The sequence below is a fragment of the Lipophrys pholis genome, assembly GCF_963383615.2.
Source record: "Lipophrys pholis genome assembly, chromosome: 14".
NCBI classification, from domain to species: domain Eukaryota; kingdom Metazoa; phylum Chordata; class Actinopteri; order Blenniiformes; family Blenniidae; genus Lipophrys; species Lipophrys pholis.
The window spans coordinates 21,391,436-21,416,836 of NC_137633.1; the positions used below are offsets into that span (position 1 = coordinate 21,391,436).

The 25,401-nt window shown below is 41.7% G+C and overlaps 2 protein-coding genes across 2 annotated transcripts; both read left to right on the plus strand.

The window, feature by feature from the left end:
• Positions 1-5,483: 5,483 nt before the first annotated feature.
• Positions 5,484-20,447, plus strand: nek9 (NIMA related kinase 9). The gene is made up of 23 exons (XM_080480168.1): positions 5,484-5,920; positions 9,088-9,265; positions 9,349-9,404; positions 10,345-10,415; positions 10,529-10,634; positions 11,092-11,223; positions 11,315-11,425; positions 11,546-11,610; positions 11,691-11,741; positions 11,821-12,013; positions 13,505-13,649; positions 13,738-13,938; positions 14,115-14,161; positions 15,237-15,398; positions 15,495-15,603; positions 15,701-15,862; positions 16,473-16,640; positions 16,728-16,781; positions 16,893-17,080; positions 17,162-17,302; positions 17,538-17,639; positions 17,717-17,770; positions 17,866-20,447. The coding sequence occupies exons 1-23, from the start codon at positions 5,735-5,737 to the stop codon at positions 18,034-18,036; spliced, it is 2,853 nt and encodes a 950-aa protein (XP_080336294.1). The 5' UTR covers positions 5,484-5,734; the 3' UTR covers positions 18,037-20,447.
• A 1,975-nt stretch (positions 20,448-22,422) lies between these two features.
• acyp1 (acylphosphatase 1, erythrocyte (common) type) lies at positions 22,423-23,548 on the plus strand (the record flags this gene model as incomplete). Its single annotated transcript, XM_080480169.1, has 2 exons — positions 22,423-22,503; positions 23,215-23,548. 2 exons carry the CDS (start codon positions 22,423-22,425, stop codon positions 23,428-23,430), a joined length of 297 nt encoding a protein of 98 aa, XP_080336295.1. The 3' UTR covers positions 23,431-23,548.
• Positions 23,549-25,401: the final 1,853 nt, after the last annotated feature.

The following is a 25,401-nucleotide window of genomic DNA, read 5'->3' on the forward strand; positions in this document are numbered from 1 at the left end:
ATTTTCCTCAAACCACTCCCTGAAGATTTCTAAGTTAGAACCTGGTGTTCTATTGATGCAACTTCCGATTACATTCTTTTTTTCCCATATACAATTTTACACATATTCAAATACATCAAATCATTACTATTGTCATATTACCGCCACTTTGTACTTCAGGTTCATGTCCACATACACCACTACCCCTCTGCCGGTCGTTTCCTCTCTGTTCAAGTAACTTTGAGGGAGTAACATGTTTTTCTACAGAGTTCAGTGGAGTCGAGGTGGAAGGCTCCAAGGACCTTGAGACTTTTGTATTGTTTCACATGACTGGAGAGGGGAGGGAGATCAGTAACAAGTGAAGCAAAAGATGATTCACACCACTTATAGAGACACTGAAACATCACGTCCAATTTCATCTAGTCCCCACTTCTTCAAGAAGCTCGTACGATGGCTTTTCAACTTGTTCTCTTCAGCTTTCACACTTAATTTGTTTTTTTTTGTTGTTTTTTTTATTGATTGATTGATTTCAACTATGTCAAAAACATACAAAATACAGATATATACAAAAGGAAAAAGATCAATTAATACAAATTTGAATATACATTCATATCTCTAAGTAAGGAATTTATACAAAATTACAATTTCATTTCATAAAGACATATATCTATGCAGTGTCCACGATAAAAAATGTTTAATTCTCCAAAGTGACTAGTGGTGAACGGTGTGGAGAGCCGAGTGTCTGCTGTTTAGTGTGGGAGGCTGGGGGGCCTTGGATGAAAAGCCCAGGAAGCCGACAGCCTCACACAGAGGGTCTGGTAGGCCGGCAGTCACTCCTGCAGACTTTGGGAGTGCGGGTGTCGTCGTCGTCCTCCTCTCTGTTTTTCCGTTCGTGCACTGAACAAAAACATCTGAAACTTAAGAAGTGGTGACCTATATTAGCGGTGATTGTTTGATCACTTGTAGTGTTGCTGTGTGAACATGCATGAGCGGCATTTTGGCAGAGTGTACATACAGAATCGAAACCGGTGGACCGCTCTGGGTGTTACTGAGCCTGGAGCCTCGCCTGTCTTTGACTCATCAAAATATTTGGCCTGCTGCTTGTTGGACAATTGCTTCCACTGTGGAATCATAACAACAATCTGTCAGCACACAAACTGGTGCACAACTACAAGCCAGCTGAACAATGAAATGAAATTAAGTTGGAAACAAACCAATTTTGATGAACTTGCGACCGAGAGGAGAAAAATTCTACAGGTATACAACTCACGGTACACAACTACATAAAAATTAAGCCAATACTACCTCCATACAAATGTTTTTAGTACGGGGTGAAACCGAAGAGTGCATATTGGCATTTTGATATGGTTTTACTAAATGACGGTAATTTTAGAAAATGTTTTGGCCTCTTTTGGCAGCAGTGGACGTCTCGAAAACCTCAGTTTTCCTCCTTGCAGCAGTGGAGAGACATCAGGAAAGTGCAAATTCAGCAGTTCTGTATCCAATATAATTTCAATGTCACAAGAGAGATCATACAATCATTTAAAATTCTAGAGACCTATATAGTGGAGCTCAAAGTTTTATGTGGCTTCACAGGAGATCGAGGCCATTTTCAGGCCTTCAAAGCCAAAAAGAAACCTTTAGCAGATCTGCTGGGGATTAGAGCACAGGGAGCGCTCGTTCAATCACGGTTCCAAAGTATGGCTGAAATGGACGCTCTATCAAAGTTCTTCTTTTCCCTTGAGAAGAAGAATGGTCAACGGCAACTAATCCACTGCCTGAGATCAGCTGATGGGAGGGACCTGACTGATCCAGCTGACATCAGGAGGACAGCTGTGGACTTCTTCTCGGGGCTGTGTGGCAGTGAACATGAAGAGGATCTGGTGACATTGGAGTACTTCTCGACAACCTGCCACAAGTGTCAGCACAAGACAACTCAGACCTAGAGCGTCCACTGACATCACAATAACTGCATGTGGTGCTCAACGGCATGGAGAACGGCAAGGCTCCAGGCCTCAAAGGTCTCCCTGTGGCCTTTTATAAAGCCTTTTGGTCCACGCTCGATGAGGATCTCCTGGAAGTCCTCAGAGACAGTTTGTGTGGAGGGAAAGTACCTCTCAGCTCTCTGAGAGCAATCCTCACCTCCCTACCTCAGAGAGGGGACCTCTCTGAAAACAAGAACTGGAGGCCATGAGCCTGTTGTGTGCTGAAGATGAAATCTTCTCCAGAGTGCTGTCACATCGGCTCAGGAGGGTGATGGAGCTGGTTGTTCATATTGATCAGTCATATTGCATCCCTGGTAGATCAATAAGGGATAACATATCCCTAATTCAAGATTATTTGGAAGTCTCTGGATTATTGGATTTAAAATCTGGTCTGATTTCTGTGGACCAAGAAAAGGCTTTTGACAAGGTGGAGCACCAGTACCTCCGGGATACTTTCCAGGCATTTGGTTTCTCCTCCAGTTTCATAGCCATGATTAAGACTCTCTACTGTGACATTGAAAGTGTATTGAAGGTCAACGGTGGTTTATGTTCTATTTTCTCTGTTGAGAGGGGCTTTAGGCAGGGGTGTGCAATGTCTGACATGCTATACTCTTTAGCTATTGAACCAATGTTGATTAAAGTCAGAAGAGAATTGAGGACTGCGCTCCTGCAGGACTGGTTCAATGGACAAATAACACCCGATATTTCTGACTCGTTTTCCAGGTTAATGATAAAAAACCAAACCGTCCAGAATGTGTCAGGATGGAGCCTCTGCTTGGTGGCGCTGTGTGGATGTCACTGGGCTCTGTGAATGAGAAAGGTCTAAACTAGGGGTGTGTAAAGGCCTTAAATAAAGAAAAGCTAAAAGACAGAACAGACATACCATAGAGGGCCTTTCTGAAAGTGAAGCCGGAGGTAAAAGCAGCTTGGGGTGTATATAAACCACCATTGACAAAAAATATTTAGAGATTTGAACTGGAGTGTTTTACATGGAATTTTAGCAGTAAATACTTAGTGTCACTTATTAACAACACTGCTTCTAATAGTTGTCCTTCTGTTCCATGAGAGAAACTGTTTATCATTGCTTTGCTCACTGTTCCAGATTGACGCCACTGTTCAGAGCACTCGGCACTTTAGTCTTTTCAAGAAACACTTTACAGAACAAATGTTTATTTCTAGTTTTTTATATCAAGAAAAATGGAAGGTTTCTGAATTTTATCTTTCACTAGGAAATAATGACAATCTACCTGAGTAGAAAGAAAAAGATTAATAGGGAACAAAGATGTGATGCCTTACTGCTGTTTAAGAGTCTTATGAGGCTCAGATTCTCATCCAGCAAAGGTATTATTCCCCAATGGAGGTCATGGATGCTTTAAAAATGTTTGGGACTATAACAATGCACTTTAAATTTCAAAAATCATATTTATGGATGTGCTGTTGTAACTGTAGTGGATGTTTGGTTGTTTTTATCCTGGTTTTTTTTTCTCTGGTTTCATGTTGTTTGAATTGAAGATAATGAATGGTTGTTTATAATAAATGTTTGTTCAAAAACTTTTAAAAAATAACTCTCTCTCTCTCACACACACACACAAATATACTTTTGTGTATGGAATGGGTGCACAGGAAGAGTTGAGCATCAGAATGTATTCATCTCTTCTTGACGTAAGACTTTATTCATCACTGGCAGCAAAAGCATTCAGTGGTAACTTCAACAGAATAGTCAGGAGTGCAAAAAACCAAACCAATATTCAACCACTGTCAATCATCACATGTAACATTTATTTAGCTTTTTTAAACAATAATAAACATTGAAATTCACCACGTGAAATCAATGACACACTAACTTTTCCTCAGTGGCAGATTTTGCTATGGGCGAAGTGGGCAGCCGCCGAGCCCATAGACATTATAAATAGTATATTGTTTGATATTTTTTTATTACGTCTCACACTGATATAAGACAATTGGTTAGACCACACACTGCACAAGGTGCCATTTTCTTTCACTGAGCCCCTGCAACCCAAAATGTCTTGTGTTCTTGATTTCACTTTGATAATTTGTTTTACTACTATGAAAAGCTCAACTGTTGCTCAATGATTTCCTAACTGCACAGCAAAAACATATGTTAAATAGACAACTAGAACCAAGTGGACATTGTAATGCAAATTGTTCAATGTTTCCAGTGTCCAGTTATTGTCATTACTGAATAAAGCCAACTTAGGCCTTCACCTCCCTTTGACCTATGCCCTCTACGAATGCAACTTGTGTGCAATTACCGCCACCAAGTGTCCAAATAATGCAACAACCAATATCTAAATAATCTAAATAACGGGCCTACAATAAGTATCAATGGCTCCTATTATAGTCAATTTAATATTACTGGTAATGTTGGAAGAGGAAGATGAAGTTATATGCACCCTTTTCTTAGATAGAAATAATTAGCTGCACTATAAGAACAAGTTACAGAAATATATCTATTATCTGAACAAGTAAGACGTTTATCTAAACTCAAGAGTCTAAAAAGATAGATATCAGCTGTTAATACCCTTTAGTGGAATGTTCGCCCAGCACCCCCAAAATCAGTGGATCTGCCCTGGAAAGTCAATGTCAATATTTCTCGACTTTCATTTTTAAGTAACAGTTTAATTTTTAGTAACAATTTAAAAATAAAATAATGCTTCATAAACGCCCCATTACAAATAAATCTGTTGTAACGTCACAAAGTTATGAGATCGAAATGAAAATCATGAATAATAAATTTTAAAATTTTATTCTGATCTGTGCAAGCAAAGTTGTATTCTCAAACTTTATATAGGCTCTGATCCTATAATGTATTGGTTGGAAATCAAGGAGGATAAATATTGAAACTTATGTTGAAAGTGCAGCAGGAGAGTTTGACATGTTTCGGTGTTTCGGATTAACTGGTTCTCGCGGTAACTGGTGACAGTCGTCCTGGAGTATCCGTTGTTGCTGCCGCCAGCAAAAGCAGATTTTTAAAGACTTGACAGAAATGCGTAGCTGTCCTGTCGATCGCCCTTTAACCGCATTCACAATAAAGTTTCGAAGTGTCAGATTTTGTGAGTCTTTTTTTTAACAGCTGTTTCTGTTACTAGCGGCTACGGAAAGGAAATCTGTCACCAGTAAACAGGGAAACAAGTCGACCCGAAACATCAAACCTGCCCGAGGAAAGGATGGAGGAGTAATCGGTGTGTTTTCGTCTGTTAAACCGTTGTCATCCCGCTTTAAACACTTATGAACTCATGTATTTCTCATACAGACGAATTGAGATCTTGCACTGGATACAACTACGCCACAATTCAGGATTTGACTGCCTTAAGTGATTTTGTGCGTACGTTGCTAACTCATTAGCTATGTAAAGCTAACATTGATGTGGCTGTCAAAGAGACCGGAAATGCGCTTTTCTCACGTTCACAGTAAAATCCATCAAAACAGGTATAAGCTGGAGGCTTTTATATTGAAATGTGAAAGAAAAGTTTGTCGAACTTCTTCGTTTTTAATGACTCCTTGCTTCACTTTAGCGCAACTACAGGAGTTGCGCGTAGTTTGCACGGTCTTTTTTTTTTAATGTCTGACGTTGCGAATGAGTTGAAGTTTCGAGGTTTTTTTGGTGGTCGCTCGTGTTTGGACCGCGTTTCCTGTCTGCGTGCAAGGACGTGCGCGCGGCTTTGTGGGACACTTTCTTCGAGAGTCGCGGTCGGGCCTATTCTAGTTATTACCATCACTGCCTCTGGCTTACCAGTCCCTAAACAGATATGTCACTGGAGGACTACGAGAGACATTTCGACTCGCTAAATTCGGATTTGGGCGGCGGGTCGGTGGTGAGCGAGCGCTCCGCCGCGAGCACGTTTAATGGCGAAGAGGAGAAGCTGCATTACATTCCGATCCGGATCCTGGGGAGGGGGGCGTTTGGAGAAGCCACTCTGTACAGAAGGACAGAGGTAAGTTTCACCTGTAACAACACGCCGAAGAAGAAGTAACGCGTTACAAACACTCAACGATACTCAAACATGGGTCACACCATGTGACCTACCTTTAAATTCACAAATCACTACTAAAGCTTATCGATTGTCACGATATTGACATGCACATTATCGTGACTGAAATTCAGTAAACAACATAGTTTTAAGTATTGTATACAAACACATGACATCAGGGGTGTGAAACACGTTTCAGTTTATTGGCAACAGACAGAAAAATGTCATCCCGAGTGAAATACTTCCATAATAACCTTTAGATTTAAACTTTAAAGTTTTTTGTTGTTGTGGCGGCGCAGAGTATATGTGATGGAAATGTTTTTCCAAACAATTACTATGGGAAATGACTACAGTCTCAACATGAAGCCAGTTTTAATGATAATTTATGGTTCAAAATTAAATCATAGTTAAAATATCCCCCCAAAAAACTCCTATAGCTGTTGCATTATGCTAATTTGCATTTTCCAAATTAGGCCTTGTTTACTCGAGCCAAAAACAGTGGGGGGTTCTCCCTGTCGTTCTTAAAAAGTTTTCCATCTATATGAAAACATCACATGATACCATGAAAGCTACTCAAAATACCTTAGTACATATGCCAGGCCTATAAGTGGCGCTGCAACTCTGCCACAGAAATACACCGAAAATGGAGAAATCAACAAATTCGCCATCAGAAACCAAATGCATCAGTAGCTTCTCCTGCATAACCTGGAGCATGAAGTCAGCCATTGTTGTTAAGTGAGGTCGCGGAGAGGATGCATTGAGGTTATCGGGTCAAGAAGTGGGGCAATGACATCGTCACTTTTAGCAAAGGTGTCTTGCCCATCCATGTCAAACCCAAGGTGGCATTTAGAAATACCTTCACTAAAAACAATGCGGTTCCATTAAACAGTGTTGTTGTGCGGACACGTCCTGAGGTTACTAGTTTTCACGGCAACATAACCAATATCTCAGTTCAGGTCTTGGTGTTGTGTCTGCTACTCTTAAGACATTTTTTTTGAAAGCAAATCATTGTTTTCTTGAAAGATTTTCCCAACTTGTTTGATGGTTCATGTGGTTAGAGCTTCTTGTGGGCCAGTTTTGACCGACGGGCCTTATCTTTGACACCCCTGCATTAGACCATAAAGATAGAAACCGGCTGCCGCAGATTGTGTTGATGGATCAGGTTTCACCACATTTTCTTTTCAGCATTACTTCATGTCTGGTGGAAATTAGTCGCTAAAATCAGGAAATTGCAAAAAAGAACAAACTATTACAGCAACACTTCACGAAAACAAAAAAACAAATGCATTGGATTAAAGTAGGAGGTCAAACATGAGCCCCATGAGGCAAAACCAGCCCCCAAGAGGTTCCAGTCTGGCCTGCCAAACCACAAAGCAAATAAAAAAAGATTTCAACTAATTATTTTAAAGTAGTGAACACAACACTGAGACCTGATCTGAGATATCGGTGATGCTGCCACGAAAGCTAGTGACCTTGTTGCTATCAAACTGGCTTCAAAGCCATGCTGTCAGGGGGAGTTTGTGAAAACAGGCTTAATGCAACAGCTGTGTGAGTTATTTGGGACATTTCACTGTATTTTGCATCAGAGGGTTTCATTAAAATTGGCTTTATGTTGAAATTGTAGTCATTTTTCTGAGTAAATGTTTGGTTTTGTGAAAATAATTGACATTTTCATCCGGTATACTCTGCACCGCAATAGTAAAAAAGTTCAAATTTAAATAATCGCTCTCTTTTACCGGCCCGACTCACTCATGATCAAATTGGGCCGCATGTGACCCCTGAACTAAGAGTTTGACACCTCTGGTTTGACGTTTGTCCATGAAACATAACATGACAACTCTATCACATCTCTAAGATCTTGCAGCTCTGGTCTCTACTGAGTACATCAACAATTTAAAATAATAATCCAATAGTTTCATCCCCATATTTGTAGGCAATACGTTTCTTGTTTTAACCAAGTAAATTATAACGTCTACGTTTGTTTATGAAGCAAATTACCGTAGTGTACCTAATAGTTTATCCATGAAATGTGTTCAGAACGTTCACGAAGTAAATTGATTATAATCCCAGCGAGCGACAGTGCAAATAAATTTCGATTAAAAGTAAGAAAATAACTTTATTTACTTGAATTTAAGTACAATTTTAGCGTTGTATAAGTAATGGGGTGGTGGTAGGTTCAAGTTTGGGTCAGACCTTTCTGTGTGCAATTTGCGAGTTCTTCTGGAGTTTGCATGTATTCTTTTCCTGGGTACTCGGGTTTCCTCCCAAGGTTCTAAAAGATGCATGTCCGGTAAATTGGTAGCCATCATCTCCTGCCGTCCATTTACATTGTCACAACATTTATATTGTCTAATTCAACACCTGTATAATAACACCATTTGAAAGACATTTCTCAAACAGACACTAATGACACAATGTGAGCCATGCAGGTTTATAGCAGTATTATTTATTGATTATTTGATATACGTTTCACTTTGTTTTTATTGCCGGTTTCTTATCTCACTTCCGTACCAGAGTCTGTCCTCTTAATCTGGATCACCGTCGTCACTTTGTCTGCTTTGTCCTGGGTTGATGTTGCTCACTGCAAACTCAGTTTACCGACAGGTGCAAACACGGTAACTTAACCTGACTGTTCCACGTAAATAATTTGGAAAACAGTATGTGTGTGGGCTTACTGGGACACTCACTGTCGCTGTGTTTTCACATCCTTGTTGTTTCTCACACAGCCACTGTGAGGAATTCTTGAGCAAGAACAAGACGAATGACTGTCCCATGCACTGCTTCTTTGTTTCTCATTGGAACTGTCTGCAGGCTCGAGCACAGCGGTGTCAAACATACGGCCTGTGGACTAAAAGATGGCCAACAGAAGGGTTGAATCCCTTCTGCTTCTATTTGTAACAAGCAGGATTGGAAGTTGTGTGTATTAATTGAAGTCATTCCACTGTATTTTTTTCAGGTTTGAGTCAGTTTGAGGAAATCTGAAGTGTGTCCGAGGGCCCATTTAAACATTTTCAAGTGAAAACAGAAAACCTTTCAAAAACAAATACGATGCGTTTAAACTTGGCGTAAAAACGGGGCCTGAGTCTGTGCATCAGCTGTATTGAATGAGACCTGTGCTTTGGCCTCCCAAGGACAACTCTCTGGTGGTATGGAAGGAAGTGGACCTGAACTCGCTCTCCGAGAAGGAGCGCAGAGACGTCACGAACGAGATCAGCATCCTCTCCATCCTGGAGCACAAGAACATCATAGCCTACTTCAATCACTTCATGGACAAGAACACTCTGCTCATTGAGTTGGAGTACTGCAATGGTGAGAAACTCTTCCCGGTCTTCCCTCCCAGGTTTTGGATCGAGATTCGTTGGGATGATTTTTGAATGACTTTGTTCTCACAGGGGGGAACCTGTATGATAAAATCCTCCAGCAGAAGGGGAAACTTTTCAGTGAAGAGGTACGAGCCTGCCATGACTGAACATATTATGAAGTGTCTCGCGACCTCCACTGTCCACCAGTCACTATACACTTCTTTAGTCAGTGTATCATTCAGCTCCATGAATCCCACCAACTGTTGTCAAGTCTCTTTGCAAGAAGTTTTTTAGACCAGTTCGGCACAGGCTTGAGAAGCTTTATGACAGGGGTGTCAAATGTAGAACCTGTGGACACTCTGGAGGTAAAACGTTGTTATTCTCCATCTATTTGTGTATGCAGAAGAGCTGTTTATTACAGCCGTGGTGAGCATGACCAGTATCAGCGACATATATACATCCTTAGCAATTCTTTCAATTCTAGCAACACAACAAAATTCAAAATGCACTAGAAATATTTCAAACTACTCTTTTACAATCTACCGGTTTTTACTTTTGTTTCAAATTCTCATCGTCTTCAGGAAAACAAATGGATTGTTACAGCATCCGACTGCCTTCTTCGATCACCCCTTCACTTTCACAATGTTTCCATTAATCTTAGTCTCTCTGTGTCTCTGCTGGAAACTCTTTTCATCCCAACATGGCCGCAGCCTTCCAACACTGCCATCACATGGCTGCTACCAAAAGTGTCGCCTCCTTAATCCAACTGATGTTCAGTCGATAATTCATGTACCAGACTGTATGACTGTTGAATATGTGGACAGTGTGTGGGTGTTTGATGCCGGTGTGGCGTCACACTGCCACTTTGGAAGCATTCATAACAGAATGATCTTAATTTTCCCTTCAAATTCTGAGTTTAGTTCTTTGGAGCGTGACTCTCAGCCTGACCTTTACATGTTGGTGCCACACGTGAACAGAATCACGCTCACAAAACACGTGATTCCGAAAATCTCAATAGATATGACTGCCACAAGTCATAACTGCAGAAACTGCCTTTATTTGTTTTAATCAAACTTTCGTTCTCAGGTGGCGGTCTGGTATCTGTACCAGATCGCCTCCGCTGTGGCTCACATTCACAAAGCCGGGATCCTACACAGGTAAACACTAAATTATCCTGCAGGACACACTCATTTCTCCAGAATACCAGATGACTATAACACAGATAATCTGATACTTGGTGTTGTAACGTTTTTTTGTTTTTTTCTTGCAGAGATATTAAAACCCTCAACATTTTCCTAACCAAGACAGACCTCATTAAGCTGGGTGACTACGGCCTGGCGAAGAAGCTCGACTCTGAGTTTTCAATGGCTGAAACTGTGAGTTACTTCTGAATTCTGCAACATTTTAAATGAGTAGGTTATAATTGACTTCTGATTTGGTCATGGACTCTTTTGGGTCATATATGAACCATTTAACTTCAGTTAATTCTTCAGTTTCCTGAAAAACTTTGGTGCATAAGTAACTTTGTTTGGATTGTGGTTTTAAAAGTGTGCCATGTACTTCCTGTAGGGGGCAGCAGAGAGAATAAGGGGGAAGAAGCATTAGAATGAATGTGAGGATCAGGAGACTCCTTCGAGCAGGATTTTTCTTCTTCATTGAGGAAAAGTCGGGACGTACTGTACACATAGGGCAGTGCGTAGTGGAAGTGGTTAGGGCTCTTGCCTCATCACGAGGCGGTCAAGGGTTCGAATCCTTTCTGTATGGAGTTTGCATGTTTTCTCATGATTTGATCAGATGATCAATCTTTACATTGTCTTCCTTTGGTTTGTGCAGTGTGTGGGAACGCCGTATTACATGTCACCTGAACTGTGCCAGGGAGCAAAGTACAACTTCAAATCCGACATCTGGGCCATGGGCTGTGTACTCTCCGAAGTCTTAACTCTGACAAGAACGTTTGATGCTACGGTGCGTTTGCTCATTTTCTCCCCATCGGTGCGATCGGTGAATGAATCGGCTCGACGGCATCAGGCTGAGTTTACTGATTGTGTTTGTACAGAACCCGCTGAACCTCTGTGTGAAAATAGTCCAGGGCAACTGGACGATGGAAGTGAACTCGGACGTCTATGAATCCGCTCTGATCAAGCTGGTGTACGAATGTCTGGATCAAGTAAGTGGGCGTGATTTCAGGAGGGCGCTTTAAACATTTGTGGTGCGGCGTCTTTGTCCAGACCAAAGTTAGAAAATAAAAGAGACGAGTTCCCTGAACTTGTTTCTGTTTGTGCTGCAGGATCCTGCAAAAAGGCCCACAGCTGATCAAATCCTGGAGCTTCCAATTATCTCCTGTTGCCGACAGTAAGAAAAAGATTCTCGAGCACGTTCATTCTCAAGAGAGTCTTCAACTGTAATTCTTTGACACTTTCGCTCTCTGGCAGGGAGCTCGAAGAGCGAGTCACCTTGCTGAATTTGGCGATGAAGAAACCCAAGTAAGTTGAACAGGCCCTTGTTCGTTTTGCAGGATTTAATGTGACGATACGACGGGACGTGACTTCTTTATTAAAACAGGCTGAGCACGGTGACGGAGACCCCCGTGGCTGTGGTGACCACACGCTCCAGGGAGGTGTATTTCTGGGGCGGAGGGAAGTTCACCCCTCAGAAAATGGACGCCTTCAAAGGAGGCAGCAGCGCCCAGCATGTGTGTGCAGGGGAGAGTCACTTTGCGGTGGTGACGGTGGAAAAGGAGCTGTACACATGGGCGGTGAGTAATAATGCACTGATACATTTAACACCTTACATATGGGCTGGAAATATGCTGAACACTTTTAAGTACGATTACATGCAGCACTAACTGGTTAACAGGGTAAAAACAAAACAGGAAGTCAAAATATGATGCGTACCTCGCGAGTCCCTTATAAAGTCTCTTTATGACTCTAAGAAAAGGCAGGTGTCCCTCGTTATGTTGGTGAAAGAGTTGAAAATCCATTTGATCAATATGATGTTCCAACTTATTGAAAGGAAATTGTATAGTTTTCCAAACAATGCAAACATATAACATAAAGTCGTCATAAAGTTCAAGCATTTTTACTGAACTAACATGAGTCTGTTTCTCCCAGAAAGAGGAGAACATGTTCAGTGTCTTGCTCTGACATGACTGGCTGCTGCTCAAGGAAACTCTGGTCAACGGTTTGTAGCTGTTGTTTCCGTCGCAGTACAGAGCGAAAGCTGCGTTTTCCCTAAAGAGAATGCGTCAGTCTGAGTTTCTGTTTTTCCAACTTTCCAAAGAAATGATGGAAAAAGAACATGGACGTCGGTGCTCAGAGGTCTGCAGAGACACGCTGCCTTATAGCGGCCTGGGTAGACGCTACCGAGCCCTGGAGTGCAAGTGCTGTAGAGGAAGTAACACAATCTAATCTGAAGTGGTTAGACCAAGACGTACGCTACAGACTGCATCAGGACTCGCCACATGTGATCTGATCACCCGAAATGCATGTTAATGAGTCAGTGATTCACAACCAGGACAAAAGAATCCTGAGATGTTGTGAAGCCCTCCTGATTTTAATCAGGATAACCTTTTTTTTCGGTTTTTAAAAGTAAGTGTGTCAGCAATTAATTAATTTATGTTACAAAACTACTTAGATTAAGTGTTAACATTAAAAGCATAAGCAGAGGGAGAAAGATGGGCGGAGCGTCGGGCTGAACCGAGAGATGAATCGGTCAAACAAAGAAAAAAAACCCGCATAGAATATGGCTTCATAGAAACAATGGACTAAATTTGAGCTGAATGCATCTTTTGTGGTGGAAAAAGAGGCAACTCAAAGTTTGAAACCGTTCAAGCTGAAGCGGCTCCAGTCCATCAAACACCCTGAGACGGAGTGCGAACCCAAAGAGGTTATCCTCGGAGAGGTCATGTGATCTTTGTTAAACTTTTTGAATAATTGCACAGAGTTGGGGTTCATTTGAGTCTCTCAAGAAAAAGTTGGGGAACTACTGCTGTAAGTGATGTATTATTCAAGTTTATTCTTAAAACCTGAAAGAACAGAAACAGACAAAAAACACATAGAATTAAAAGTTGTTGGTTTAGTATAAGCAGACGAGTGTGTTAAAGTGACAGTCCAGTGGATGGAGCAGAGGAAGATGATGGAGATGAAGATGGTCGGGATGAGCGGCGTCATTTTGCCTTCCAGCAGACCAAACAGTTTTTTTTTAAGTGCTCTTGTGTTAAATCAAATTGACCTTTCTCTACTATCAGAATGTCCAGGGCGGAGCCAAGATGGTGGGCCAGCTGGGACACGGCGACCAGTCCTCGTACCGGCAGCCCAAGAAGGTGGAGAAGCTCCAGGGGAAGGCCATCCAGCAGGTGGCCTGCGGGGCCGACTTCACAGCCTGTATTACTGGTGAGTGAGCAGATGGTCCTGGTCGTACGGAGACTGGGTGTCCGTGAAGCCACGCCTCCTCCTGAGACGCCGCCGCTTGTTTTTGCAGACGAGGGCCAGATGTACATGTTCGGGTCGGACTATTACGGCTGCATCGGCGTGGAGGACTCTATGGGCGTGGAGATTTTGGAGCCGGTGCTTCTGGAGTTCTTCGAGGAGCGGCCCGTCCGCCAGGTTTCGTGTGGAGACAATCACGTGGCGGTGCTGATGCAGAACGGGGAAATGTACTCGTGGGGCTGCGGAGAGTACGGTACGTATGCAGCCGCGTGTACTGACGTTTGTGAGAGTGTGTTTAGGTTCATCGCCAGCAGAGGGAGATGTTTCCCACTTTATTAAGCAGCTGTAACTGTTCTCTTCTCAAATCCTCCTCAATTTGTTTTTGTTTGTTTTGTTTTGTTTGGTAATGACTGTTTATTCCTGCTGCAGGGCGACTTGGCCTGGAATGTGAGGACAACTTTTCTTCTCCCATGATGGTAAGACTCTTAAATATTGATTGAAAAGCCTTGCAGGGGACTGTACTGGTGCTTTCCACAATCTTAGTGTGAACTTGTGTATGTAGCTGAAAATGTAAATCAGTTATTGATCATTTCTCCACAAACAGAGAAATACATGAAGACCATCACTGGAAATAGTGGTCAATGCAAGCGACATGGTTTAAAAAGATTAATTGAGGAGGTTTAAAGAGAAGCAGTGCTTTGTATTGCTCACTGGGTTTGGAGTAACTCATTTCAAAAAAGTCAATGACCTGAAGTTATCTTTCAATATTACAATGCAGTAATTAAAAATGAAAATGTCCCCGCAGGACGGACTCCTCCAGTCCATGGCATGAATTTATGCTGATATTTTTCCTTTCAGGACAGTTATTGAAATCAGCTGTCTTTAACTCTTACGTGTTGTTTAAACTCTCATTTTTACACTCTGTCATCATATTGGTGGAATAAAGACATTTTAAAGACTATTAAAACATTCCACGCATAATTTCTCTGCTTGTTTTTCAATAATTACATCAGCAACTTTAAACCTTCTTGAATTTAAATTGGTTTATATTTTTTTAAGATTTTAACCCTTCAAATGTAATTTTACAAATTTGAATTTTTTTTTTTTTTTCCCCCCAAAGAACAGAAATGTAACTGCGTTTACTAAAAGACAGCAAACATGAAAGTAGCTGAAGACTCTGCAGCTCTTTAAACTGTAAAATTGTTGTAAAGTCACTTGCAGAGTTTCAGCAGTTTCTGTTTGTTTTAGCTTTGAAGTTTGATTATTCAGGAAATTAGTAAGAAGTCCTCTCTTTCGTAGTAACTTATGACTGTTTAAAAAGCTTTGAGTTTCAAAAAGACTCCTGTTTTAAAGTGACTCAATACACCCTGCAATGCTGGACATACCACAGCTTCACATGTTCAGTTTAGAATCGTTGCAGCAGATGTGGTTGTGATGAACGGGTGTTTTGTTATCCCTACTTTAAGCCAAAATCCTCCGTATTGCTCCTTTAATCACCCCTCCTGGAACAACGACCAGTCTGTACAATGCCCTGTTTGTTGTTTCAACCAGGTGAACGTTCCCAAAGGCGCTGGCATCTCCTCGGTGTCCTGCGGTGGAGATGGAACCCTGGTTTTGACGGAGACTGGCAAAGTGCTGGCGTGTGGAAACAATGAATTCAATAAGCTCGGGCTGAATCAGGGAATCTCTGGGCTCAAACACCACCCGGAAGAGGTACCGAGAGGAATTCAAAGCGCTGCAACAGCAGATTCATGGCGGCGGCGCTGTTCCCATAATGTTTTCTAATTCATTTCTTCTATACTGCACCAGGGCTATCAGGGGATCCCGTACATCACCACGCTGACCTTGGTGAAGCAGCTCTCGCGATTTAAGATCCAGACCATTGCTCCAGGGAAGAACCACACAGCTGCCATTGACGGTACTACAAGACGGGGGGGGGGGGGGGGTGTTTCACTTCGTTGTGTTCAGTAACAGTTTCAGTGAGTTGTAATTTTATGCGTTTTCTGGCTTCGCAGAACGCGGTCGTCTGATCACGTTTGGCTGCAACAAGTACGGACAACTGGGCGTAAAAGACTTCAAGAAGCATCAAAGCGTCCAAGTCCTGGTTGGACCGTTTGGAGGGAAGCCAGTGAAACAAGTCTCTTGTGGGGACGGATTCACCATCGCAGCTACTGAAGGTGACAACTCGGCATCTTTCATGTCATTTCTTTAATTCTATCGAGTGAAAGGTCCAATACTGTACGCCCCGATGAAATGTCACCCGTCAGCAGCAGGTAGATAAGAGAGTATGAGCCATGTCAGCAGATTGGAGATTCTTTAACCTCACAAGAACCACCGACATTGATTAGATTTTCTGCCAAAATACCAAAGCGTATTGTCTCCAGAGCTTCTCACCTACATTCTTGTGCTCTTCATGAAATTAGCGCAAAGATCGTCTATCTCCTCGTGATGTGTATATGAAAACCTGTGGATTACTGGTTGAGCAAAGCTGCATTGTCCTCCAGGAGGACGGGCCCAAGGGGTTAATATCAATGAGAAATAAAAAAGTAGGGTAGAGCATAGATTATGTTCTGCCAAAATATCAAGAGGAGGAGAAGAATAGTTCATACAAACCCAGAGACATTTGGATGATCATGAATTCTCTCTCAAAAGGAAAAAGTCATGCAGCTGTGCTCGTGTCTCCCACTGGACAGCCCCGCCCCCAAACCTCCACCCAGCCCCACCTTCAATACCACAGTGCTGCATTGCACATTTATAATCATGTGTTTGTCTCTCACCCCTCTGCAGACAATCAGATTTTTGCATGGGGAAATGCAGGAAATGGCAGACTGGGGATGCCGGCTGATAAGAAATTTGGTTCCGAGGTTTGTCCGGCCATGCCACGCCCGATCTTTGGGGCCCTCCATCACGTGCCAGACCTCTCCTGCTGCGGCTGGCACACCATCATCATCCTCGGTTAGTCCCCACAGTTGTTACAGACGCCGGAACAATGAAGGAATAATTAACTGAAAACATTGTGATCAATCTTTGTGTTATTTGCAGAAAAAGTGCTGAATTCCAAAACCATCCGGTCAAACAGCAGCGGAATCTCAATCGGTAGTGCTGAACACTTTCCTTCAGTCACTAATGTGTGTTTGGGAAGTCGCATCTCCCCGGTGTTATAATTGTGTGTGTGTGTGTGTGTGTGTGTGTGTGTGTTTTTTTCAGGCCTGGGACAGGAAGCTTCCACTTCCACGGTGGATCTGGACATGGGGCCCGGGTCAGAGACGGAGTGTCGTGACCGGGGGCTTGGCGGCACCCTGGAGGTCAACACCGAGGACTGCTTCTTGGAAACCCCGATGATGTCGCTGACAAACCAGACGGGAGACAGCTCGTGTCCCCTCTGGCTGAGAAAGGTTTGTCACGTTGAAATGTCCTTTTGATTCTTCCATTGAAACGTCTTGAGTTGCTCTAACTGTGACGTTTCCTTGAGACAGGAGCTGGATGATGGAGAGTACATCCCGATGCCAGACGACCCCGATTCCTATCTGCCGGACAAACTCGCCTCGTACTCCGAGAAAGTCACTTTACCCTACGATGATCTCAAAGAGATGAAAGCTGCAGGCAAAGGCCCTTTGGTAATCTTCACAAGTCCTGTTTAGATTCGTATGAAAGAGGTCAATTGAATGAGTTTGATAAACTTATGTCGGGTGCAGTTTGTGACAAGCGAAGGTGAAGTAGCTTTAATTCCCAGGATCTCAATACCGTGTTGTAAACTATTGAGCAGAAGAGCGCGTACGACCAGAGTTGCGTAATCTCTGCTCATAGGACTTTCAAAGACGTCCACTATGCATCACCTCAACTGTTTTTCAGGCTAAACGGATGAGCTCTGACCGGGTAAATGGGCTGGAGGAGACCGGCATCTTCACGGGGGAATCTATTGCCTGCTGCCGAGCCAGCACAGAGGTGGCAGAGGTATGAAATCAACCGTACGAATCACACGCTCATGACTGCGTTCCATTGACTCGATAACAGCAGGGCTTGTGTTGCAGCTGCGGGAGACGATCGCTCAGCAAGATCTGAGGATCCAGATGCTTGAAAAGCAGGTAAGTTATTACAAAAATAAAGAAATTCATTCAACTGAGTGCCGTTTGGTTGTTTTGCACGACCAGGAGCAAGCATGTATTCAACTTGTGTTCAGGTCAGTGAGCAGAAGAGGGAGAACGAGAAGCTCTGGGCGGCCATCAGTCGCTCGGCACGCCAAGAATCGGGATGCGACAGGAACGGGAACCATCACTCTGATGGAGGAGGAGGAGGAAGAAGAGGCGGACTCACTCATCACGGAGGGCGGTCTGCCGGCGCCAGCGTGTGAGACTGGACCTGCAGTCGGCCCAGCTGTGGCAGAAGCGTCAGAACCGTCAGTGCCTACTGAATTTTAAAGTGTTTGGACCGGAGGCGAATGGGCGGGGGTGAATGGTGGGGGGGGGGATCGGTAAGAGGTGCAGCACAGACGACATCCTCATTCCACTCAGTGGTCAGCGTCTAACAGAGCGATTACATTTTGTTGCATATGTAAGAATGGACGATACGTTGCACACGTTTTCAGCCCGGGTGCACAGATCACAGGAGTCTCTCCTCAAACCGAGATGTTGGCTGGATTCAACATGAAGCGTCGGAGCTGAACACGCTCTAGAAGTAGTGTTGAGCTGCAGCGCATCAAAGTCCACTCGTTGTTGACTTTTGGTGAGGTCAGCACTGAGGGTTTCCTCCCAACTGCCTCAAATATCGTGTTTGTCACATACCAAGTAAGCTTACCAACTTGTACAAAGAGGAAAAAAAACCATTTCCTGACGTCTCCAAAGCTTCACAGAAGGTGAGCAGCAAGACTTCATCTTCCAGTGTGAAAGTATAACTTTCATATGTATCAGTCTTTACCTTGTGTTCAGATTATTTGATATTCTTAAACAGCTAAAGTGCCAAATATACATAAATATATGTATACATTATAGCCTCTTGTGCCTTCATATTTATCTGATGTTTTTCTTGTTGTTGTTGTTGTGCTTTAACATGCAGTCGCTCCGTTAATGTTTGTAAAGTCACACAATGTTGAGCATTTTGGCTTTTTAATCGCCACTCTGGATTTAAAATGAAACAATAAAGATGTACTTTAAGTGCAGATTTTCATGGACATTTAAATCACTTTTAATGAAAATGCATCTTATAGCCTTTTTAAGGGACCAAAACTAATTTATTGTTAGAATGAGGCAACTTAATTTATAGAGCACCATCAGACACAAGGCGGTTCACAATGAAATACATTAAAACAAAGGGATTAAAAGCAGCATAAAAAAGGAGAATAAGTAAAGTAAAAGCTTTATTAGGATAAAGGTAATAAAATAAGTCAAATCTATTGTTTACAACCTACTCAGGTTGGCCTTTTATTCTCTTAGTATTTAATCTGCAAGGAGCAGATGTAGGTCTAGATCAGACCAGAGCAAATAAAATCCCTGTGATCGGCTTTATTACTTCTAAAATTGTCACTTTGTTCATGTTATTGGTTGTGTCGGGCACCTTGGCTAGCGCAGCTCGCAATTGTTACCTCACGAAATTGGTGTTTCAAAGAACAGACGATCAATGAAAAAAATCTAGTTGTTTTTTTGTTTTGTTTTTTACTGGGATAAACACTGGGAAAGAAAAAGTGTAGCTCATAAAAATCGTTTAAAAAAAAAAAACACGTATTTTTTTGAAGAGATCATTCTTATTGAGCAAAACTCAAGGGAACTTGCGTGTCAGCCATCAACAGTAGAAATACTTTTTCATGTGGCTGTTTGGGGGGGGGACTTTCCCACCCCTGATATGGCTTCTTACCATGTTTTGCAGTGTTTTCACCATCAATCAATCAAAACCCTTAACCTGAAAAGAAAAATTCACCTAATCTTTGAACACCTTCAAAGTTTGGCAGATTTATGTTGATTCACAGCGTTCCGTCTTGGAAACAACACAAATGAATGAACAAACGTGAAGAGGCATGTGTGGACATTAAAAGGATGTACAATCTGAAATATTAAATCCCAATAAATGAGACGATCATGACCCATTGTGGCGACTGAAATGTTGAATATTGTGTCAGACTAGATATTTCTGTATTCAGCTTGTTAAATCTGCATGTTGTTGTTTTTTCTTGCCATATTGAAAACGTCTGCGTGAAACACGAAACTACTGATTAGATTGTTTACGTTTTTTTTTTCTTACTGCTTTCTCTTACTGTTGATGTTCCCGCGAAAGTCATGTTGTCATTTCTGATCACTTGAACAGTTTTCTTAGGATGTGTAAAATGTAGCTGAGCTCACAGCTACTTTTGTTTTTTACTGTTTTGTCCCTTTGTGGTACTTTCTGAAAAGCTCTCGCCTCATCTGTGAAAGAAAGATGTAACCTCCTGTTTTGTTTGTTGATTGTCTGTTATGTGATACATTTACTCTAGTGTGTGTGTGTGATTCACTTCCAGCCCATCGACAGTGGAATACTGGTAGTATTTTCATGCAGTGATCTGCAGCCTTAATGAGAAGAAATCTTCAAAGAATGCAAATGCCATGCCATGCCTTCAATTTGGGTGATTTTGTTTTTCTTTCTTTTAATTTTTTACGGTGTGTTGAGCATTTAAAAATGTGCTTGAGATAGTTTTTCTAATATTACAGAGACATAACCGTTGTGTAAACGCCGCTTGTCTCACAGATGTGTTGTTGCTTTCTGTACAAGCCATAAATAAAGCTGCCTTTTATCATTAGATCTTCGTCAGCAGTCAAGGAACAGTGGTACTTTTATTTACAATGACCAGTAAGTTCTTCTGTGCTGCCAGCATAATTTTATCAAAATATTTGCCCAAAAACTGGATTCAGAGGAGGAGTTTCCAAAATATTTGGATAAAATCCATCCTCTCCCCACTCTGATTACATCACTATGTGCAGGTGGTCATAAAACTGCTGCGTAATTCAACACCCAGGATTGTACAACACCATGAAAGTCCTTGTTTCTGGGCTAACCTGCTATCTTGTGCTACATAAACAAGCTACCATGCCACTGTGTGCTTTGTGGACTAGCTAACATGCTATAATGCGGTTTAAGGACTAGCTAACAAGCAGTGTATGGTCTAGTGAACATGCTTATGTGTGCTTTCTGGACCTGATAACATGCTAATGTGCACTGTGACATAATGCTAATGCTTTTTAATGCTAATGCTAGGCTAGTTAGCTTAGCAGATTAGCATGTGAGATGAGACTGGATTCCAGGTCAGGGACACCTGAGGAGTAACCTGTGTCATTTTCAGGTAGATAACAGGTACTAGTCTAGCATGCCAGTTAGCATGCTCACAAAGTTTGTTCGATTGACCTGATATTTGGGGGGGTGGCCTAAAGAGGGGGCTAGGGTTATGGATCACTAGCTAATTAGCTGGGTCCTGCCCACTTTTGACCCAACCCTAGGGTTAGGGTTACAGGACCAACCCAAGCTGAAAGGAGCTTGCTTTGCTTTATCTAAACACCACCTTGCAGCATTATTTGATCTGTAACTCTTTGCCTCCAGGAGCATGAACTTTTTTACTTGGATTTCTCTGTCCAGCTCCAGGTCCTCACTGCGAATCCTATGTTAGTGTCCATTTGAATGCAGATATCAAAGATTGCCTGGCTGTGAAGAAATTTCAAAATCAGAGTTACAAAGTTAAATTTGTTTCTAGAGAAATGCTCTGCAATTGAGAGGCTCTACTTGGAATGGATGATCATCTGCATCCTCTCATCTGGTTGGCACAACACCCCACTGTGAAAGTCTTTATCCATCTTCATGCTGCTCTTGAGCGCCATGTCTTCCAGTGTATCATGATGATGGCTTCTCTTTTTCTCTAATTATTTTCCCTGTGCAATATACAGGGTCAAATAAAATGCTAATTATATATAATGTAGTTTGGATCGTGTAGGTGTAATCAAAGTATAAATCAATGTGTGCACTCTGAATTAAGAGCTGTGAAGGTATATGGGGTCCAATACAGAAAAAGACATTAAACTAACTTCTTTTTCAATATAATCACTACTATTCCCCATTTGTTGCACTATTTTAGTGAGATTTGCAAACGTAACACCACAAAATAGAAGTGACCAGCGAATCTCCATCAAGTTCAAGCTTTTTGTTGGAGAAGTTACATTTGCATCAGTTACATATAAGGTGGCTTTTTAAGAAAACATGCAGAAATCAGTAGGAAGCAGATGAAGAAAATAAAGAGCTCTGCTCAGGCTCGGACCCTAAATAGCGGATTATCTGTGTTCAAGTTATCTTATACTTAATGTATGTTTGTCCTTCCGGATCACTAAAAGCACTGTGATGGCACACACGTGGAGTCTCAGGCGGATCGCAGCATGGACAACAGAGTTCTCTCGTTTCCGGGGTTTACGTCTGTTGCCTGGCAACCGATCGTCTGGTCTTTTCCGATTGGTCCGTTTCAACGTCATATCCGGAAGTAGAGTCCCGTATGTTTTGAATCGAGATCTTTCTGAGCAGACTGCTTGTTTCTTCTCTTCCTAACTACATCCAGGTGAGTTATTTCAGACGATCTCTACAGCATCAACACTTTACCAATAGCATTGTGAAGATTTCTAACTTGTATCGTATCCATCACGCGTGTTATTAGCATAGCAGAGGTTAGCCCCTGATCTCCCCCTGAAGTAAACAAAACCTCCTCTTACTCCTCCTTTAGGTCCTTTTTAGGTCCATCATGTCCACTGAAGACCTCTTCTCTGTGGATTATGAGATTTATGGCAGAGTGCAAGGTGTATTTTTTCGGAAGTACACTCAGGTGAGTTAAATTTTGAGCTAATTCCTTCCAGCTAAATATAACCCTAAAACTACAACAATAGGCGAATAGCTCGTGTTTATTGTGTGTGAAATGTTTATAACGAGATCAGCAGCATAGAAAGTGGATCTACAATTAATGGGGCTTCGGTATAAATTCACATGAGATGGATTTCTTTCCTAATCCAGAATATTTTTAGTTGGAGGAACCAGGAATTATATTTAGGATGGGTGTAAGCAAAATGAAGACTGCCACACTTGCAATTCAGTTTTTTCATTATCTGTGAGCCACGATCATCCAAAGTTCAAGAACTAAAGGCTTGAAATATTCATCCTATGTGTGATTAATCTATTGTATTTTTTTAGATGTACTTGTAATGGTTACAATTATAAGAAATAAATGAAAACATATTGTCATTTGTGAAGAAATGAAGATCACATTGAATCGCCTCAATAAGTTGAATGTGTTTATACAAACACACATTTTGAGGAATTGTTTTCTTTTCTTTTCTTTTCATTTATTTTTTTATTTTTAAGTCAGTAACTCAAAATTTATTTTACAGACGTTACAGAAGTTTTGGAAGTTGCAAAAGCGGGCCGCTAAATAAATTTTTTGAACTATATTATGTTTCTTTAAAGTTATATTAACACTAATAGTAGACACATATCTCCAAAGATTTCCCCCCTCAGATTTTTGTTTTGTTTTGTTTTCCAGGCAGAAGCAAAGAAGCTGGGCCTGGTGGGCTGGGTGCAGAACACAGCAGCAGGAACGGTTCAGGGTCAGCTACAAGGCCCCCGCAGCAAAGTGAAGGAAATGCAGGAATGGCTGAAAAGCACCGGGAGCCCCAGTTCACACATTATCAAGGCGGAATTCACGAATGAGAAGACAGTTGACAACCTAGAGCATTCTTCATTTAAAATAGTTAAATAGATAAAGCTCCAGACTGTGCCTGTAATACCATCTTGGAAGATTGTGTTTTATTTATTTAGGTTTTTTTTTTTAATAACAGTTGGATTCTAACACCTTAAATGATTGACACAGAAGTGTACTGCACTGTTGCTGGGTCTCTTTAACATCCACAGAATCGTATTACATTAATAAATGTAAAACTTCCTCATTGGTTCATTTTCAATGTTATTGTTATGGCAGCACCAAGAGGATTTAGAAGTACAATTCCAACATGTTACAAGTGAGATGACTGTTTGTACTATTGGTTTAGTGATAATCATTGCATTATGTTGCATAAAGAACGCTATTGAGCTGAGAAAATCGGCACAACATTTAAAAAACATGTTTGTTTATTTGCTTACCAGATAATTAAGACGTGATGGTATGTGAAGAAATAAAGTCAGTTACTAAATGACAACAATAACATGTAAGTGCATCAGCACAACAGAATCCAGTACATCTAATCAAAAGCACGAAATAAATTAAGTGGATTAGTTCTGCAAACCTGGTCAGCTTTAGCCTTTTTGGATGAACTCTCACGTTTCTGGAGGTGTTTGCTCCTCTTGGGTTGTTGGCCTCCAAGACACAGTGGGTGTGTGTAGGACTGGCTGCTGCTGCTGCTGCTGCTGCTGCTGCTGATTCTTCTTCTTCTGTTCATCCTTGTCTTTGGTTTTAGGCCGTAAACGAGCTTCTGCCTCATCGTCATGCCTTCTGCAGGGATTTTAAAGCTCAGTAGGCTGCAACAACACCAAATCAAAAGTGATTATAATAATTTCCAATACCCAAAACAGGCCAATTAATTAGAAATATGAACACATTTACCTTGTTCAGTGAAGCCGACGAAATGTCCTGTGTCTCTCATGTTTCGCCCTTATAGAGCCTTCTGAGCCACTTCTCTTTTTGTATCTGAACCAGACAGAAACACAAGCCTGTCAGTTTCCAAAGCCACAAACACACATCACAACAGAATAGGGTGGAAAGAACAGGAATTTTCTTCAAATGTGTCTAAAGCCTGACATATTTTTTGCCTTTTATCGGCCTTCATTTGCCCTGGAAAGTTCTGCAGATCAGCACGTTGCAGGGATACGTGAATGTCTTTCTCCAGAATGCCCACCAGGATTCTCAACTCCATCAGGGCTCATATAAGCAAAAAAATACTTTATTAATCTATCTTACTGCTGGGGCACTGGAGACAATCCCAGCTAACAATGGGTGAGGGCAGAGTGCACACTGGCAGTCCATCACTGGACAAACAACCACACTCTCATAATCACATCAATCAAGCTCACATGCTTGTTTTTTGGACTGTGGGAAGAAACCATAGTACCCAGTAATCCCCACGCACACACACAAAGTGAGAATATGCCAACTCCACACAGAAAGGCCTGGCTGGCATTTCAACTCGTGACATTCTCGCTGTGAGGCGAGAGTGCTAACCACTGTTCCACTTGCTCCACTACAGTTGCACCACACAAAATAAAGTATGAATAGAATAGAAAATAGTAAAAAATATATATATATATATAATATAATAAGATATTCAATAAGTTGATATTAAGCTGTAAAATCATTACTATTTAATAAAGTGTTAATATAAATCAGTGTCAATCATTTGGTATCTATACTGTGGGCTCTAATGGTATGACCTGGAGAGTCTTTATTACAGCTTAGGGGAAACTGCAGAAATTGTGTTTAAATTTCAATTTTCCTACCCTAGAAGTGTTTCTTTGTTGTTCTTGCTTTTTTGTTTTTAACTCATAATTCAGAATACAGTGAGCGTTTCTCCTGTCAGTCACACCCAAGTTGTAAAAATATGAAGTAAAAATCACTATTTGAGATCATTTAAATATCTTCATTGACGCACTGACACAGTAGTTGTACCACATCCCGGTACATGCTCCCATAGCATGTTTGTTGATTGTATTTCCGAGCTGCCGTGAACGCAGCACGGGT